At 38.8% G+C, this 19815-nt stretch overlaps 1 protein-coding gene across 2 annotated transcripts in view; it reads right to left on the bottom strand.

The window, feature by feature from the left end:
* Nucleotides 1-582: 582 nt before the first annotated feature.
* Nucleotides 583-19815, bottom strand: part of COL21A1 (collagen type XXI alpha 1 chain) — an 86478-nt gene continuing 67245 nt past the window's right edge. For both annotated transcript variants that reach the window (XM_087916081.1, XM_087916090.1), the window contains exons 21-29: nt 18921-18992; nt 15276-15311; nt 14452-14496; nt 13116-13148; nt 8458-8604; nt 8301-8355; nt 7471-7671; nt 3439-3516; nt 583-1883 (exon numbers count right to left, since the gene is read on the bottom strand). In XM_087916081.1, the coding sequence (XP_087772207.1) occupies nt 1696-1883; nt 3439-3516; nt 7471-7671; nt 8301-8355; nt 8458-8604; nt 13116-13148; nt 14452-14496; nt 15276-15311; nt 18921-18992 (855 nt within the window). In that variant the 3' untranslated portion in view covers nt 583-1695. The remainder of the gene's footprint in view (nt 1884-3438; nt 3517-7470; nt 7672-8300; nt 8356-8457; nt 8605-13115; nt 13149-14451; nt 14497-15275; nt 15312-18920; nt 18993-19815) is intronic.

Here is a 19815-nt window from a genome sequence, read left to right as displayed (position 1 = left end):
CCTGCCCAAATCACAATCAGATGACTGTGGAGGCGCAATGGCTGTTAAGTTCAGGCATGGGTCTTGTTCCTTCATTCAGTGCTGTCATAATTTCAAAAGATGGCTGAATGAATGGTCATTAAGTGAGGAATATCTGCATTGAAAATTGGGAATCAACAGAAATCCTTGTGAAAATGTTTGGCTAGAAATAAGAGAGAATTAAAAATGATACCACTGTGAGATTTCAGATGAAGTGGCAAAAGACACTGATGAGGCCTTTCTGGATCAGGGTTACAAATAACTGGGGTATTGTTGCATAGAAGAGGGAGTGGGCTTATTTTCTGTTGCTCCAGAAGGTAAACCAGAACCGACAAGTTAAACCAAAAAGAGCAGGCTGGAAGTACAAGCTATCAGTCAATGGAAGAGGCTGCCACATGAAATGGTATGTTCTGCTTCCTTGGAGATCTTCAGAACGGTGGCTGGATTGCCATCATGATCTCATAGATCTGACAATGACCAAGGGTTGGATTACATGTCTCTAAATCCCTCCCATCTTCCCAGTTCTATGAAATGGAAATAAAACCCAATAAAATCACCTTTGTTACCAGAAACTCAACAAAATTTTATTAAACCTTGAATGTCAAGCATATTAAAATGATGGCAGAAAAACCAGCAACTGTAGCTAGTTAAATGCAGTTTACGCTCTGTATAAATGCAGTTTCCATGAAATCTTTGCATTAATATTTAACACCAATTCAGATCCGGATGGAAATTGTACAACTGAGTTGATTACGATGCCAGCACGTTTGTTGAATGCATCTCATTTTACAAAATGAACACTGAAAAAAAGCAACATTGCAGAGACTGTAATTATGAGGAAGCATCAGAGGTCTCTTGTAAACTTTTGGTTTGACATTTACAATTCTATAGAAAAAAATGGTAAACTCACGTTCTGTAATCAGGATGAACAGATTAAATAAGTTTATGCTTTACTCTGTGAAGATTTGCTTTTCAACAACAGAAAACCTTTGCCAGACTATACTTAGAAACCAACATTTTAAATGCACATTTTAGTCTATTTCAGAAGCTTCCAGATATGTTTTTGTTGTGGATAGAAGCATATAATTGAATATTTTGCATAAATTCATTAAGGTCAGCATAGCTAAAAATACATTGCATCAAATTGCCCAATGATAAATTAGACATTGAGAAACAGATAGTTTGTGTCTTTTTCAATATGAAAGACACAGAAATTGGGGAAATTTATCAACATGTGAAATAACAACCAGCAATGTTCCATTAAAATTAAGAGGTGTATATGCCGGCTGAATAGAAAAATCTTCACAGTGATTTACACTTGATTACCAAGTGCAGAGAGACCAATCCAGATTCCAGCACGTGCTGCTGGGCAAACATAATTACCAAACTAAACACATTGGAGAAAAAGTTGGAATACAAAGAGTAAGCCATATTGGACAAGCAATCGTGATTTAAGGTAAGGAGAAGAAACTGCTGTCGCTATTTTCTGTGATAACTAAATTCAACTGGATCAGAGCCCCAAATTCCATACACTGAATATGGGAATTTTTTTTTACCATATTATTTTACACCATAAGAGGTACTTTAGTTCCTAGGAATTGGAATTATTGCCAGTTTTCTTCCTGAGTCTTGAAAGATCATCAAGGGCAAGCGCCAAGGCTACTTCGCCACCTCAGATTAATAACTTGGTCCCTTTCTAAATGGATCTCTTCCTACAATTGCACTGAAGCACAGAGATGGGTCACAAATTCCAGGCTGTCCATTTTGCCCTGGGATTCCAGGACTTCCACGTTCTCCATCTTTCCCAGGCTCCCCACGTTGTCCAGGACTTCCTTCTTTACCTATCCCAGGTGGGCCTTCAGCACCTAGACAAAATGTGGAACATATACATGAAGAATGGTTAGCACCCATAAAAGATGGTAGTTGGGTAAAGATCTGTAGCCTGAATTATCCCACCTAGGTAACCTACCCCCTACTGCTTAGTCCTGGTTGATCTACAGCTTCAGAGCAAAGGAGAAAAGTTATGAGGAAAATCATTCTTACAACTATACCATTACAATATCCTTCCCCAGTAATCAGATTCCACAGGATCGTGTCCTAATTCTGTTCTTTTTAGTATTTCAACGTAAAAAATATAATAGTCTTCTCTGAATAAAATAACTTTTCAAACCCTGCTCCCAATGGCAGAAAGATTGCTACAGAAAAATGCCATTCAATCCAATTAAGCTTCAGGTAGTCCTCAAGTTATGATGATAACTGGGACTGGGACTTTCATCGCTAAGCAATGTGATTATTAAGGCCAAACATCACATGACCATACCACTCAGTGACAGCAACCCCCCCAGTGCTCCCTGTTGCCATCATTAACCAAATCATTAGGCAAGGACTCAGACTGGCCCAAGCCATTCTCAACTTGGTCTCTCCCAGCTCTGAGCCTCAGTAAGGTAAGGGACTACTTTCTCCACTTCCTCTTGAGCTCCCCCCCCAGCCACCATTCTCCAAAAGGTGTGCCTGTTCTCACAAGGCTTCAGCAAGCCTTTAGAAAGCTGCTGAGGCCTTCCGAAACAACAGGAGACAAGTGCACCTACCATTCTCCAAATGGAGCATCCCATTCTCACAATACTTCAAAAAGCCTTTGGAAAACTGCTGAGCCCTCCCAAAGCATCACAAAAACGGCGTGCATTTTGGAGAATGGCAGAAGCGGCTTCGGGAAGAAAGCCTGGTGCAACCAGAGCCAGGCTGGGCATACCTCAGCAGCAGAGGGAGGAAGATAGCTAAGGTCAGCTGGACACAGCAGAACTTGAAGAAAACAGGGTGGTGGAGGCAACTGTGGCTGTGTGCTGGGGCTCTGAGATAGTGGGCTGAAATATGGGGCCTGAGGTGGCCCTACTTGGCAGGGGCTCTTGAGCAATGGCTGACAGTCTAAACCAGGGGTGTCCAACCTTGGCAACTTTAAGACTTGTGGACTTCAACTCCCAGAATTCCTCAGCCAGCAAAGGTGGCTGAGGAATTCTGGGAGTTGAAGTCCACAAGTCTTAAAGTTGCCAAGGTTGGACACCCCTGGTTTAGACTACTGAAGGTCCCAGGTTTCTACTTCAGCTCTAGCATTACCACTGAGGAATGCCACTGTGGAGCAGCCAAAAGAGCAGAGATGGGAGCGGGGGGAAGAAAGACAAGTGGAAAGGGCCCAGTGGTCATAGGTGCAGATGGATACAAAGCACCTAAATTTTGATCATGTGACCATTGCAATAACCATAACTTTGGGGACCAGGCATAAGTACCACTCTTTCACTGCTGCTATAACTTTAAATGTTCACTGAATAAAGGATTGTAACTTGAGGGCTACATGTATGCAGAAGTAAATTAATGGTTATATTCATTAGAAAAACCAACAGAAATGCCAGGCTTCCCAAACAATACCTGGAGGTCCACGAGGGCCTTGAATTCCAGGGAGTCCAATACCTTGGTTTCCTTTAGCTCCATTTTTTCCTGGTAGTCCTACAAGACAGGTAGTATAGGAGATCACTAATTCTCGAACAGTGTATATTAAGACATATTTCTACAGTAGATTACTATACAATGTCCTGGCTGTACCTCCTACTGGAAGTTAGCAGATGGAACACATAATTTTTATATTGGACATTTTATCATTTGCAATTCATTCGCCTGCAGCCTTAGAAGAAACAGCCTCAGTAACTCTGAGCATCACAGTTTAATTGACTGCATAGATGAATTAAAGACTTGCTTCAAATAATCTGACAGTTCCTGGCTATGTCACAAAAATCCATGTACCACAAAGGAAACCTTGCGCTAGAATTGAACAGAAGAAAGGCAAGAGTTACTATACAAGTCTTAGGTTCACATATCTAAAATTCACTTTTGCAATGATACAAGTAGTCCTTCACTTATGACCACAACTGGAATCAGAACTTCTGTCGCTGAGGTGGTCGTTAAGAGAGTTATGTCAGATTCTGCAGATTATCTTTCTTACAGTGATTGTTAAGCAAATCACTAGGGTCATTAAGTGAATCAGATGGTCATTGGGCACATGTGGCTTTCTCTATAGGATTTGCTTATTGGAAGCTGACTGGGAAGATGGAAAATAGTGGTCATGTGACTCCAGGAGACTCCAAATGTCTGAAATACATACTGATTACCAACTGCCCCAATTTTGATCACATAATTATAAGGATGCTACAACAGTTATAAATGCAAGGCCTGGTCACTTTTTCAGAGCAGTTGTAACTTTGAAAATGTGCATAAGTTGCGGACTGCTTATGCAGGTAGTCATCAACTTATAACAATTCATTTAGTGACCATTTGAAGCTACAACGGCACTGAAAAAAATGACTTATGATCATTTGCCACACAACTATTGCAGCATCTCCATGATCACATGATCCGAATTCAGAAACTTAGCACTGTTACAGTGTCCTGAGGTCATGTCACTTTTTGTGATCTTCTGACAAGCAAAGTCTATGAGGAAGCCAGATTCGCTTAAACAACTGTGATACTAGCTTAACAATTGCAGTGATTCACTTAACAACTATGGCAAGAAAGGTGGCAAAATGAGGCAAAATTAACCAATGTCTCAGGAACAGAAATGTTGGGCTCAATTGTCGTCCCAAGTTGAGGACTATCCGTATACGGTTGTAAATAAAATGGCAACAATCTGATTGCTCTGCTTCAGTGATTAATTGTTGATGTGCTTCAGCTGTTGCCAACGGGTAGCAGTAGTGTTGGTTAAATAAGGAATGATAAGATTAAGTATCAATCCTTTCAGATGCTCAGAAAACACTTTTGGCACTTTCTATTCTTCCCTGTGAAAATAGATTTCTTTTATTGCCCTGGTTGTCTGCTATGAAGAGTAAGCGACTAATGATATACAATGATGTCACCATGCAAATGCCACAACTCCCTTTCTTGTATCAAATGTTTCACTTTTGGGAACTCATGTAGCTTTGAGCAATCTTTAAACAAGTAGTCAGAAGTTGAGGACTACCTGTATATAGTTGTAAATAAAATGGCAGCAACCCGATAATAATTAATTGCTGATGTGTTATTATTTTGGTTTGCTGCTTATTGCTACAGGGCTTGGTTTTGTTTTTGCTGGTAATTATTATAAGTGGTGTTCAAAAAGCTTTGTGCAGATTGCAAGCAGTTTTTCTATTGAATTAGCCTTCTATTTATGACAGACATTTTCCACATAATTGCTCTCTCTTGGCTCAGGACAACCCTCAAGGAAAAGTGGCAATTTTCCCAGTCTCCCAGTTTAAAGTAACACACATGTCCACTCCATTTCTTAAGCAGGCAAAGAAACCACTTTTTAAAGGGGGAATTCGTGAAACAGCCTGATCCCCAGGCCTATATTTTGCCTTAGAAAACTACCGTTATGAACTTGTCATAACTTTAGTCAAAGAATTAAATATGTACAATTGGACAATGGCTTTCATAATGATATGAAAAGTCGCTCCCGCCAGAAATGCGGACCAGACTGGGGACTGTAGTTAGTCAGGGAATACAACAAAAAGAATTTTAAAAACACAGGCTTACAGATGTGGATATCACAGATAAAACTTCCTAATGAAGACAAAAGAAAACTCCATTGGGTCTGAACCCTTCAGATCTGTGAACCATTTATATCAGGGGTGTCAAACTCACAGCCCGCAGGCTGGATGCATCACGCACTGGCCATGCCCATCCCTTGGTTTAGTGAAGGGGGGAAAAGTTAAGATATGTCATGAGACAACGACATGACAACGCGAGTTTGATATCCCTGATTTAGATGGTACGTGGTTCTTAAGGGGATTTTGAGGGAACAAAAATATCCTGAATCAATAATTAAGAAAAGCCTACAAGAGCAGGTGCTTCAGGACTAACCTACTCCCACGTGATAAGGGCTGTGGCCTATTTATTTATTTTATTTACTTATTTATTAAATTTATTGGCCACCCATCTCACTTTGAACTGACTTTAAGCGCCTTACAGCATTAAAAAAATACTAAAATCATCAACAATAAATATAGCTAACCCAATGAAATGACAGTACCATCAAAATGTTGTCAAAGTACTTCAAAAAAGCATTCCTTTTTTGTCAAAAAAGCTGAAAATTCTGGCAGGTTTTATCAATAGAGAATCATAATTCTTGGGTCCTTTTATCTCTCCTTGCTTAGTTAAAAGTGTTCCTTGAATTCTTTTTCTAGCTATCTAATTACTTCTTTTGCATCCTCCCTACATTTGGCCTCCCTGTTAAATAAAATATTGCATTTGTTATTTTGCATATCCTATGACAGCCCATGAGGTTTGAGTGACACGCCAGCATTCACCAAAACCTGACAATGATTCTCAAAAGCGTGCCCATTCTCACAAGATTTTGGGAGGCTGTGGAGACCACACAAGAATGGTGTGTGCTCTTGCGCAGTCTCTGGGCCCTCTAAAAATTGTGTGAAGACAGGGTGTGCTTTTGAGTGGCTTTCTGAAACTGCAGAGACCATGGAAGTAATAGTTTTAGGTTGGAATTAGGAAAGTTTGTTAAAGAAATTGCTGAGGCAGGATGCTGCAAGAGTGCAACAAATGGTGGGACACTACTGCCTACCAACAAAAAAGTTGCAATTAGAAGGATGCTAGCTAAGGCAAGAACTATATAAACTTTGGTAACCTCTAGCTTATTATAATAGTAAAAAACACACCTCTTTTGATATGAAAGCTTATTAATATAAACATGTGATGTATGAAGGAGGGTAAAGTAGAAAAATTCAATCAAAAGAAACATGTGTCAAGGAATCCAATGGTCACACATTCTTAGGATGTTAACTTCCTTAATCATAACTGTATAAAATGTGTGCTTGTGCATTGTTTGAGATCTCAGCTCCTTTGAGGCTAGACCCTTTTGCTGGAGTACTCCAATAAAAGAAGCTGAATATTCTATTCCTTGTGTCTTTAGTGGCTTTGGCACTAGGCTAGGACCCATTTGGGGTACAAAAGTGTCTTCTCTGAAGACACTTCAAGAACAAAGACTTTGGGTGAGCTGGAACAGCCTCAGGTAGGCCTGTCAATAGGAATGAATTAATCTTTCAGCTCCATGCAATTCTGATCAGGAAATACGGTAAGAAATTTCATTTATCCCTTGTATTTTTAAGATTCCCCTTGCCTAAAACTACCAGCAGGCTCCGTGCCTCAGAATAAGCAATTATCTTTGCTAAGAAATCGTTAAAATAGCTATTTTTCCTTTTGTAAACTTTGAAGGTGCAAAGGACAAATAACTCTACTTTGGTGAGGAAGAATCTGGCAGCCTTCATCCATTTATAAAGTATCAGGATGAAATAGTGGTCTAATTGTTAGAACCTAACATATCCAGACAGCAATGAATTGGAGAAAGTTGCTTAAATTCCATTCCTATTCAAAACAGATTAGAAACAAAAACAGAAATGGGTTTGTAATGCATACAATTACCTTTTGTGCCACGAGATCCAGGACGCCCAGGAACTCCTGCCAGACCTGGAACGCCATCATTTCCTGGCAAACCAGGAAAACCTCGAGGACCTTGTGGACCAGTCAGGCCTGGTGGACCAGGAGGTCCGGAGATGGCATCAGGAGATTGGCAATGATCGCAATGCTGGAACCTTCTGTCCCTAAGTATAGCAGGCAACTGGGCTAAGAAGAATTCAGATAACAAATATTTAGATCAAACATAAAACATCTCACTATCAAGGCATAACATCTATTGACTGGGAGAATGAGCAGCCACTGTGCACAAGTATTGTGCCCTGATGGATCCAGCATGATGGAACAATAGCATCCTCTATTTCAGAGGTTAGCTTTATAGTGGTGAGGCACTAAAAAAATTATGTGATTGTGAACTGGTAAGCCATAATAAATGTATCCCAAAATGGGGAAACAATACATTTACAAATAGGAAATCACTATATCAGTTACTATTTTTTTTTTAAAAATGTGCCAATTAGGGGTATAATTTATCAACTCAGACATGAGTTGGATGGGTTTCATAAGGCTGCATACTTATAGACAGGGAAGGAGACATTTGATATTAGAGATGAGACATTTTAAATTAACTAGTTAATTTTATTTGGGCGTGGCTTATTTTTTTTTAAAGTATGGAACAAACCATCCATTTGATTATGTGATTATGTTGTTTTATGACTGGCCATGACCAATGGCAACCAATTTCAGGGTGCCTTGACACTTCCTAAAATTCCAAATTCTCAAAACAGACTGCCTTGCCTGCCTCTACTGAAAATCAGTTCTGTTGACTGGAGACTCACTTCTCAGCACATCTGCACAGACTTGCCGAATAAATTCTTCTGAGAAACCTCTTCCCTGCATTGAACAAAGGTATTTTAGAAAGTTTACACACATTGATTGCACCATGGAATGAACAGTAGTTGTTGTTTTTAAAACCCCATCAACTGATATACGCACGGGTTTTCCATCTGATCCAGAGATTCCTGGGAACCCCCTCTCTCCTTGTATTCCCCGTGGTCCTGGAGAACCCATCAAGCCATTCACTCCTGGTTCCCCCTTCTGACCATGGATGCCATGGAAGCCGGGATTTCCTTTCTCACCTATCTGAAATCCACACAAAAAAAGCAGTACTAAGCAACAGCAGAGTTTGCTACCATCATATTAACATTCTCAGCATCACGCATGGCCATTTTACAAATAAAGAATAATGCCACATATTGTTATGAGTCAGTCCATGCTATTTACTGCTATGGTCTGAATGTTAAATTTATCTATATAATATTAAAACTCTAATTTCTGTAACCTTTAACTGGATGAAACAGGGCATTACAGGGCAACAATTCTTGAACTAGGATACTACAAATGACCTAACTTAGAGACTGTACAAAATCTGGGAGCCATGACTCAGGAGGGAATGAAATTTGAGAAGGTTATAAGCTGCTTCAGTGCTGCTGTGGTCACATGATGCTCACTTTGAATATTCTGTGACAGTTTCCCAGCCATTCTCGCAATTACTCTCTCCCTCACCCAGCAGCAGCCACTGACATGCCTGCTGGAAAGGGAAGAGAGGAAGGATTTGCAAGAAAGGAACACATGTGTACCCTTCCCAGTCCATATCACCCCCTGAGTTCCCCCAACTGATCCTCCTTCCTCCATACTTTTCCCTGTCATGCCCCCACATATCATCCTCTCTGAATTTTCTCCAACCTGTGTAGCATCTCTTCTGCATATCCTTCTTGAGCCACACCACTTTGCACATGCCTTATATGACTTGCATGGCACCTCTTGCACAGCCCTACATACATTTCTGATCTCAAACACCCTGTCACTCCCTCCCCTACCTGGCAGCAGCCACTTACCTGCCTGCTGGCCTTGGACTTGCAACTTTCTGCTGGCTTCCTCACTGATTTGCTCCTTGCAAGCTTCCCACAAGCAAAGTAAATGGAGAAGCTGGCAGAGGAGGGAGGGAGGGAGGGAGGGAGGGAGGGAGGGAGGGAAGGAAGGAAGGAAGGAAGGAAGGAAGGAAGGAAGGAAGGAAGGAAGGAAGGAAGGAAGGTAGATGTTTGATGCTCCCTGTCAGTTTCCCGCAAGGAAACTCAATGGGGAAGTTGGCAGAAAGTCAGAAGTTACTCCCATGCAACTATTTTGCCCATGCATGATCGTTCTGCTTTTCTGTTTAGGTAAGGAAATATCTCTGAAATAATGACCCAATGGGGCACAGGTTGTCTAATGCTTTACACCAAAAGTCCATTGCAAGAATAATCCTTTTCTCCCCCCCCCCGAAATGCTGCTTAGATTGTTATTAAAACTGAAAAATATGAGATTCCATAGGGATATAAAAAGAGAGAGAAGTATTTTGTTTCAAGATTGTTAACTGATATAACTACTAAATCAGCCTTTTCCTATTTATTTCCTCCTTAATGTTTGGGAGTTGGAGACTTGGTTGCAGTGGTGGAATTCAATTTTTTTTACTACCGGTTCTGTGGGTTTGGTTTATTTGGCATGCGTGGCTTGTGGTCATGTGACTGGGTGGGTGTGGCTTAGTGGTCATATGACTGGGTGGGCGTGCTTGGTGGTCATGTGACTGGGTGGCGTGGCCAACTCAATGTCATTCACATCAAGGGGTGCCTCACCTGGCCCCTCCTTGTCCAGCCATTCCTTGTCACCCAGCCTCAACTTATCTATAGTTCTGTAAAAATGTTGTTCACCTTTTTTGACTTTATTATCTGCATACTATAGATGTACTTTCATGGACCACTGAAAGGAGGAAATGGCTCACATGCTTTACTCAAGAGTGTGATAGGCAACGCGCTTTTAAGGGGCTGCCACAAAGAAGGGGGGAAATGTATTTTCCAAAGCACCAGGAGGCAAACAAGAAGCAATGGATGGAAAGTGAACAGAGAGTAGCAACCTAAAACTAAAGAGAAACTTCCTGACAGTGAGAACAATTAACCAGTGGACCTGCTTGTCCCCAGAAGTTCTGGGTGCTCAATCACTGGAAGTTTTTAAGAAGACTGGACAGCCATTTCTCTGAAATGGTATAGGGTTCACCCCAAGGTCCCTTCTAAGTATTCTGAGGCCTTTCCCAGGATTTCTACTCAGTTTGGCATCCTCAGTTTTCTTGCCTGAGATGGGGGTTGGACTAGAAGACCTCCAAGGTCCCTTTCAACTCTTGTTAAACACATGTGTATTTTATGCTCTGGACTATAGACATTGAATGCATGAAAACCCTGAAAAATATGTGGTAGTCCTGGGCAAAAGAAAGGCAGAAAAATCACTCTAGGGGTAGGGACAGTGTAAAATATTAACACACGATAAATAATGGAACAATTAAAAATAATAGCACAGAGTTTTATCTCTCGCTTCCTATTTTTTCTTTCTTTGTCTTCCTTCCTTCCTCTTTTTCTTTCTTTCTTTCTTTCTTTCTTTCTTTCTTTCTTTCTTTCTTTCTTTCTTTCTTTCTTTCTTTCTTTCTTTCTTTCTTTCTTTCTTTCTTCCTTCCTTCCTTCCTTCCTTCCTTCCTTCCTTTCTTTCTCTTTCTTTCTTTCTTTTTCTTTCTTTCTCTCTCTCTTTCTCTCATACACACACACACACACACAGAGCACTTAACAGACAAGTGTTTTGGAAGCAGCTCCTTTAAATTTCTCCAAGGCTTGAGTGGATTCCCCCACCCCCTCTGTCAGACCGCACTCTTTCTCACTCCAGGCACTTTACTCACACGGGGAAAGTGATACTTGCAGCGTCCATGCCTTTCTTCCTTTTCCCTGGGGAGAAAGAGGACGCGGGGAACGGAAAGCTAGGAGAGCGACTGGGCAACCGGGTTGGGGGCGTGGCCAGCCAGGGATTGCCACTGGTTAGGCGACCCATGCCAAATAACCGCTACCGGTTTGCCTGAATAGGTGCGAACCAGTTGAATAGCACCTCTGCTTGGTTGGGAATTTGGGGGAAGAATGCACAGAATGATATGCAAGCTTCTTCTTACAAGAGGACACTGTGGGTGCAATCTAATGCAGATCTTGAGTGCACTTCAGTTCATGTATTTCAATGGCTCCAAAATACAGTTAAGCCTATTCTGGAAAATCAGTCAGGAATGATATATTTTTTCTAAATAGCCAAATCCACCGCAACCGCAATGGAACAAACACTTGGGCAGACCTGGGTTTTTTTCCCATTGTGACGGTGATTAGTAGCACATCCTAATCCTGTTTTAACTTCCTTTCAAAACGAAATAATTCCAACGCCACAGACAAATCTGCAGAACTGAGATGATCCTTAACAAACTGAAATCATTTCTTTCATAAGATGCTCTTGTCTTCTGCCAGTCTTAGATAATATCAAGTTAAACTAAAATAACAATCGGAGTGGTAGCTAAGCACAATATAGATTGTGACATTCTGGCATGGGCCATTCTTTCTTCTTGGCTATTAGCAGGTTTCTGAACTTTTGAAATTCTGACAAAATGCTAACTTTGGAAAACAGAAAAGTCAGACAAAGTTGGCAACGCTCACTCTAAAAGAACTGGAGCATAGCAGCCTTCTAAAAGCCACTAACCTCCTATTCATGACCTTTAGTGCCAACCCTCAATTCCTGGCTCAGATAGTTTAAAATGGATAAAAATGCTAATCTTGTGATTGGAAAAAACTCTTCTCCTATTCAAAGAATATAATATAGATTATAAGAAGAAAATGAAAGCCAAGTAAAATAATTATATAGTATAAACTTCATAAATTGAAATAGTAGATTTAAAATACCTATGAGGCATTCATTAATAGGGTATGCATGTAGCTTTGGCCTAGCCCTGAGGAGATTCTCCACTGATCAAAATCTTTCTCAAATATTTAAAGCTATCAACTGGGTGGGAAGAATAAACTAAAAAAGGGAAAAGCAAAAATGATCCAAGCCTTATGTGTCTTGGGAGAAAGAATAAGACTCAAAGTACAATAACTAAAGTTGAATATAAATAGACATTATTTAAAAAAATGAAAAAATGATCTCAAAACTATAAAGAAGTAAATAAAAAGACATATAAAATCAAAGGAAAAGAAATGTCTTTGTTATATATGTTTATGATGTAGTTGAAACTAAAGGAAACCAGTTATTTAACATTCTTCTCACTTTTTGAGAATCATTAATGGGGGTAGGTGGCCTTTTCTAAGCCTGAAAAGCAGAATAAGGGCTTGACTAGTTCTTGCAAGAAAATACCAATGCTGTAGACTAAATTGGGAAGTGAAAAAGCATCTCAGAAGACAAAGGTAAATCTGTTCCTTTGTGAGCCAAGAAAATTACACTGCTGTATCCACAAGGCTAATCAGGAGTCAAGATCAAACTTAAGGAGACTAATGAATTGAAACCTTCTTGAAAGGCTGCAATTATAGTTCCCAGAATTCCAAGTAACAATGTTGTTCACTGGCTACACTAGTTTGGAATTCTAGGGTAATTAAACATACCACACAACTAATTGCTTGAGATTGACTGATATTTGAATCTATATTTAAGCTCTACGTTTAAAGTATGATTATACTAAGCAATGCGACATAAAATCAATGCTCAAACTCGCAGTTGATACTCAGAAAAACAGAAAAGAAATGAGTATGAAACAAAAAAACAGCACGTACCTCTCCTTTATCTCCTTTTAATCCCATAGATCCCTTTTGGAGTCAAAATTGTAAAACACATAATGAGTTATTGTGAAAATGTACTATTTCTACTGACACATAGTTAAATTTACTTACATTAAAATGTACATTTAAAAAAACACACAAAGTTTCCAAGCAACTCCAGTTGCAAACTATCTTTTTCATCTTGACATCTAACAGCTTGAAGTACTATTTTTTTTCCAGCAAGGAAAAATCCACTCTACATGATTAAGATGGGAAAAATATACTCTTTTAAAACTAAACATATAGACTTGGATCCAAAACTCTTCTTAGAAAAATGCAGCTAATAAAATCATCTCATTTCGTGGATGCAAGTGAGAGGCAAGAAATTGTAGCTGAATCCTCCTCTCTGAAATCAGACAAAAGATGCTCCAGGTCAGAAAAAAAATGGGACTGCGGTGTCCAATTTAAACATCGTGGAAAATGTGTCCATTGGTCCAGTCAGGCTCTCTGTTTTATCATCCTTCAAACAAAATCTTTTAATTAGAAATAAAACAATGGGGAGCCATGAAAAAAGGGCAGGCCTCCACCATCATTTTTTGTTTTAAAAATAAAGATAAAAGTGGTAAACTTTGTTTACTTGGCAACTAGCAAATGCACCCAGAAGGGAGGGAATGGGGTCTGGGTGTTGCAGGAGAGGAGCACTTTTGTGATAAAAACAGGTATATTGTGACTGATCACATGACAGCTATTTATGACAATCTAAGTATATGTTGTCAGCACACGTAGTCCTCGACTTAAAACAATTCATATAATAAAGTTACAACGGCACTGGAAAAAGTGACTTATGGCCTTTTTTCACACTTATGACTGTTGCAGCATCTCCATGGTCACATAATCAAAATTTGGACCTGGTAATTGGCTCATATTTATGATGGTTGCATTGTCCCGGGCCATGTGATCACCTTTTGCAACCTTCTCACAAGCAAAGTCAATAGGGAATCCAGATTCATTTAACAACCATGTCAATAACTGAACATCTGCAGTGATTTACTTAACGGTGGCAAGAAGGGTGGTAAAATGTGGCAAAAGTGTCTCACTTAGCAGCAGAAATTTTGGGCTCAATTGTGGTTGTAAATCGAGGATTAATGGCATATTCCTAAAATGTCCATCAATCCAAAATATTTCTAGTATCTGGTGTGAGAAATTAACCAGAGCCTTATGAGAACTGCTAAAACCAATGTGTAACAAGCTTTATTTGAGGATAAATGAATGGAAAAAACACATTACCAGCAAATATGTCCTGTAAGAAATTGTGGAATTTAAAAAGGACTTGATAATCTCTCCTTCTCACCTTATGGCCTGGAGTACCGGTTTTGCCTCCTTCACCCTTTTGACCCTTAAAAAAAAAAACCAACTTGGTTACTGATGTGAAATGGGATATCCACACAACTACATATAGGTTGGATACTAACAAATTTATTCATTTATTTCAATATATCTGCTTGGATGATTACATGTAGACTTCAAACAATACACACACCACACCTGATTTATAACCTGAAGCAAACGAGTAGGAAAGTTAATTTGGATCTTAATTTTAAAGAATTTTAAACCAAAGATGTAAAAATAGCTTAAGAAATGTCAAAAAAAGACATCAGAAAAGATTTTCTACAGGTGTAACATCAGATAGAACTTTAATAAAACACACATACACACAGAGCACTAAAATAAACAATGGGGAGTTGGGGGACTGAAAAAGAGTCTTAATTAGTTTGATGTAGTCGGTAGCTCTGTCATGCTTTGATGTAACTTGTTCATATTCATTGTGTTAAAACCTCAATAAAACGTAATACTAATGTGTCATCTTAACTTTAGAATTGTGTCTTACATAACAAAGGTGCCAATCTGTTCCAATTAGATCCTCCACATACTCTCAACTAACAAGCCAACCAGCTTAATTAACTGTACAAGATCACATTTATGATCCTGGGGTGGTAGTTTGTTCTGTCTAGCACAGGTCAGAAAACGAAACCCAAAATGATCTATGGCTTCTCTGATTGAACAATAAAGCACTGTTTCACATGTAATGCAAAGTTTTATAGCTTACATTCTTTTCATCAAGCAAGCTTTATTCCTAGTTATACCATAACTTAAAAAAAGGAAAAAGCAGCCTACCTGGATGCCTTTTTCACCCTGATTTCCTTTCTCTCCCTGAAAAGTAAAAATCAATCTCTTGTTGAACTGTTATTTGTAACCGTAATAGTGAAATTAAACTAACACAAATTAAAAACTATCACAGATAGTCCTTGACCTACAACCACAACTGAGCCCAAAATTCCCACTGCTAAGCAAGGCAGTTGTCAAATAAATGTTGCCCCATCTTATGACCTTTCTTGCCACAATCATTAAGTGAATCCCTGCAGTTATTAGGTGAACCATATGGTGGTTAAGAGAATCTGGCTTCCTTAATTGACTGCTTGTTGGAAGACAGCTGGGAAAGTTAGAAAAGATGATCACATGAATTTGGGGCCGTGCAACGGTCATAAATACATGCCAGTGCCAAGCACCCAATTTTTATTGAATTACTATGGGGATGCTGCAACAATTTTAAGTGGGAAAACTGGTCACAAATCACTTTCAATGCCACTGTAATTTAAAATGGTCACTAAACGAATGATTGTAAGTCAAGGACTATCTGCAGTTGTATTTGTAGAAATGTCTTGTTTTTCCCTGACATCATGAAATATGTTTATAGAAGGCAATGTACAATCTCTCAAATAATAGTTTGCACATCTTAGAGCTATGCTAGCACATGGCATTACACAATTTCCATTTTTAATTTCATATATCTAATCCTTCTTGGCATGCCAGTTCATTAGACCACATCATTGTTCAAATTCTTTTGCACCCACATTTCTGGATCCTACTTATTTGTTTAAACAATTTTAAACAAAGATTCTCAATGCAGTAACAAGTGTATCAGTGTATCGTTCTGCTTTGATTCAGGAGCCCATGATATAAGAAGAAAATCTGATGCTAGAAAAAGGGTATTGCAAGTGTTTAAAGTCTTTAGAAACTGAAAGATCTTCAGAAGACACTCATCTTCAGCTGCAAATAGGATTTTACTGTTGCATTTGGGTAAATTCTTGCCCAATTTCCCTAAAGGCCACTAAAAGTCTTTTTAAATGAAGATGTCCTGTAATGTGTAATTTTAATACACTATTTGAAATAACTTATTTCCCCAAGTGTAAATTTATAATGTTGAAAAGAAAATTAGTTGTTCCTAAAAGGCTATTTCAGAATATTGTAAAGCTTATGTGCTTTGTATCTATTGAGATACTGAATTAATGTCTAGGAAGAAAACTGTAAATGTGATAAAAACAATATTTTACTTCATAATACATAACGTATTCATGGCCTTTGGAGTGATGGAAATAAAAAAAATGTGGTGGAGGGTACAAGTTAGAACTCATAATAGAAAAGTATAATTTCACCCTCCACTACCATCATGTTTTTTTGTATCCATATCTCCAACAGCCATGTATCATATAACCTTATGGAAAGATTGATATGACAAGCCATGTAATATCTTTCTCTCCAATTATTATACCATGCAAGCGGGACTTTTTCAAATGTAATTTTCCTATGTTAAGCTTTCAGTGGCCTTCAATACCATCAGCCATTGCATTCTTCTCAATGGGATCAGAGGTATTGTTTGGTCCTGTCTAATCCTAAAGTGAGGTTCTACTTGATGGTGATGAAATAAGTGAAATGGTGACTTTAGCCATTCAATGTAACTTCTTCTTGAAATCAAGTTTAGTGCGATTAACCTTGAGTTTGTATCTATTGTTTGCTCTTTTGTTGTTATGGTTGAAGCTGAAGCATTCATTGACAGGCAGGACATTGCAATGTATGATTTTATATACTATACTTAGATTGGATCGAAGGCGGTGTAGTTCTAGGTTTTCTAGGTCTAGAATTTCGAGTCTGGTGGCATAAGGTATTCTGCAACGAGTAGAGGAGTGGAGAACTCTGAGGGTGCGCAGGTGTCAGAGCATGGCCTGAGCATGCTCATATTGGACATGGTTACAGGTGGGTGCATGGGTAGCCATCAAGACAAGGTACAAGTGTAGCAGGGCCAGGGATGGCTGCTGCCAGCTTTGCAAGATGGCATGAATGGCCATCAAGGTGCTCTGCAAATGCAGGAGAGACAGAGGTGCTATGGCTGCCATAGCTGGGTATCTCAGGGGGAAAAACACTGGACTACAAGGGACTGACCAGTGCAAATTCCAACCTTCTCTGCCAGCTTTCGTATTAACTTTGCTTGTCTGAAGGCAACAAGGTACATTGCAAATGGTGATCACATTATTGTCCCAAGGTGTTTTTTTAAAAAGGCAATTGGACTTTCTTAGTTTTTCCCTGAAGACATTTCACTTCTCATCCAAGAAGCTTCTTCAGTTCTGAAGAAGAATTAAAGAAGCTTCTTGGATGAAAAGCTAAACATCTTTAACAAAAAAACAAAAAAAGCTAATTCCCTGTTGAAAAACCATGATCTGGATGACTGAGAAACTCCATAGACATGATCCCATATGTGGGATAATGCAACCATCCTAAGCGCAAGGCGGTAGCTAGCACCCAGGTCGCAATCACAAGATTGCAGGGATGCAGTCTGCTGGAATGACTAAAATTTCAAGGAAATATTTCACAAGAAGAGTTCTCCATTCCTCTACTCATTGCAGAATACCTTATGCCACCAGACTCGAAATTCTAGACCTAGAAAACCTAGAACTATGCCGCCTTCGGTCCAATCTAAGTATAGTATATAAAATCATACATTGCAATGTCCTGCCTGTCAATGAATACTTCAGCTTCAACCATAACAACAAAAGAGCAAACAATAGATACAAACTCAAGGTTAATCGCACTAAACTTGATTTCAGGAAATACGACTTCAGCAACAGAGTGGTTAATGTCTGGAATACTCTACCTGACTCTGTGGTTTTTTCCCCAAACCCCAAAAACTTTAACCTTAGACTGTCTACTATTGACCTCACTGCTTTCCTAAGAGGTCTGTAGGGGGCATGCATAAGCGCACCAACATGCCTACCGTCCCTGTCCTATTGTTTCTTTTATATATATATTTTTTATTTTTCTTATATATAGCCATGTATTCTATGTATTCTATAAGTAAAAACTATGTTTTTACTTATACCTATTTTCTTGTAAGCAATTGACAAATAAAAAAATAAAAAAATAAAACTATCTTTAAGTACCATTATTATAACTTTGAACACAAAATTATTGGTTGGTTTTTTCCTTATGTTTTGTGGAATTTCACAGATGAGAGCCCCCAAAGTATTATGATTACATGGGGAACAAAAGTTGTCTAAATTAAACAAATAAATATTTACTAAAGTTTCTTCTCTTCTAAGGAAGGCCAAACATGAAATTTAATCCACTGATTTCTATCTTTGTACTAATATTACACGGACAAAACAAATGATTCTAGATAGATATTCATATGTAAAAGCTAAGTTGAACATTTAAAAAAAATATCATCTGAGGTTAAGGGAATTGTCTGAACTAGATGTACTTTTGATTAATAAAACTTAGTAGTGTAACCATATATTCTGAGAAGAGTCCTGAAATTGCTGGTTCTGATTGGGAGAAATGCAACTACAAAGTTAACTTTTTGTCTCATGGTCTTAAGTATTACATTTGTAAGTGTAATTCACAACTAAAAGCTCACTGATTCTTTGGGCTTTGTTATAAAAGGAAATACAGATTCATAATAATAAATTGAAAAAACAACAGGCATACCTTCAAACCGGGAGGACCAGGCATGCCAGGATAGCCTGGTTCACCTGAATCACCCAGTCTTCCTTGTTCTCCCTAAGAAACCAAAAGGATGCCATAAATAGGAAACTACACCTTATGAAAATACATTGTTCTTGTGAAGCTGTGGAGACAATCCTGCAAATACCTGATTAGAAAGCACATGGATGATAATGACTTTAGACTTTTCTCCTGGGCCTTCACATTACAGTTGTGCAAAATCTTAAGAAGAGGTTCTTCACAATGTGAGGGTGCACAAATGAAATGGCTCTTTAAACTCTTTACATAGTGTTAAAGTCGCCATTCTGTATGTAGCTGTCCCACTGCCCCAGCAAGTATTTCTTTCATATTCTTATTTTTTCCCAGCACTTGTCAGAGAAGAAGACTTATATCTGGGTGGGCGGGGTGTGTGTGTTCCTGAATATTTCCACCACAGAGTAAATCCCTGCAATATTTTGCTATCAACTGAGCTGTAAACATAACAAGCTTGATAAAAACTCATAAGCACATTCATTATTCTTGGCTTTGCTCAGAATACAGAAAATATCCATCAACATTACGAAAATTGAACTGTTTACATAAAAGCACAGCTCTTCTATCATAATCCTGATAAAATGATTTCAGAACTTGATTTATGCAAACATTTAAAAGAACTGCATTGTTAAATCATTTTTTAAAATCGCCTCATTTCAAATTGCTACAAGCATTTAGCCAAGCAGTTCCCCACTAGTCCATGACAGACAGAAATTTAAACCGGGAATGGGGCTCTAGGTTCAGGTAGCCTTTGACTTATAACTACAATTGGAACTGAAATTTCCATTGCTAAGTGAGGCAGTTATTAAGTGAGTCATTTCCAATTTTGCAATCTTTCCTCTGTGGT

The sequence above is a fragment of the Pseudonaja textilis genome, chromosome 1, assembly GCF_049901715.1.
Source record: "Pseudonaja textilis isolate UNSWEBS1 chromosome 1, rPseTex1.2, whole genome shotgun sequence".
In the NCBI taxonomy this organism is placed as follows: domain Eukaryota; kingdom Metazoa; phylum Chordata; class Lepidosauria; order Squamata; family Elapidae; genus Pseudonaja; species Pseudonaja textilis.
This window is presented reverse-complemented; position numbering and strand designations above follow the sequence as displayed.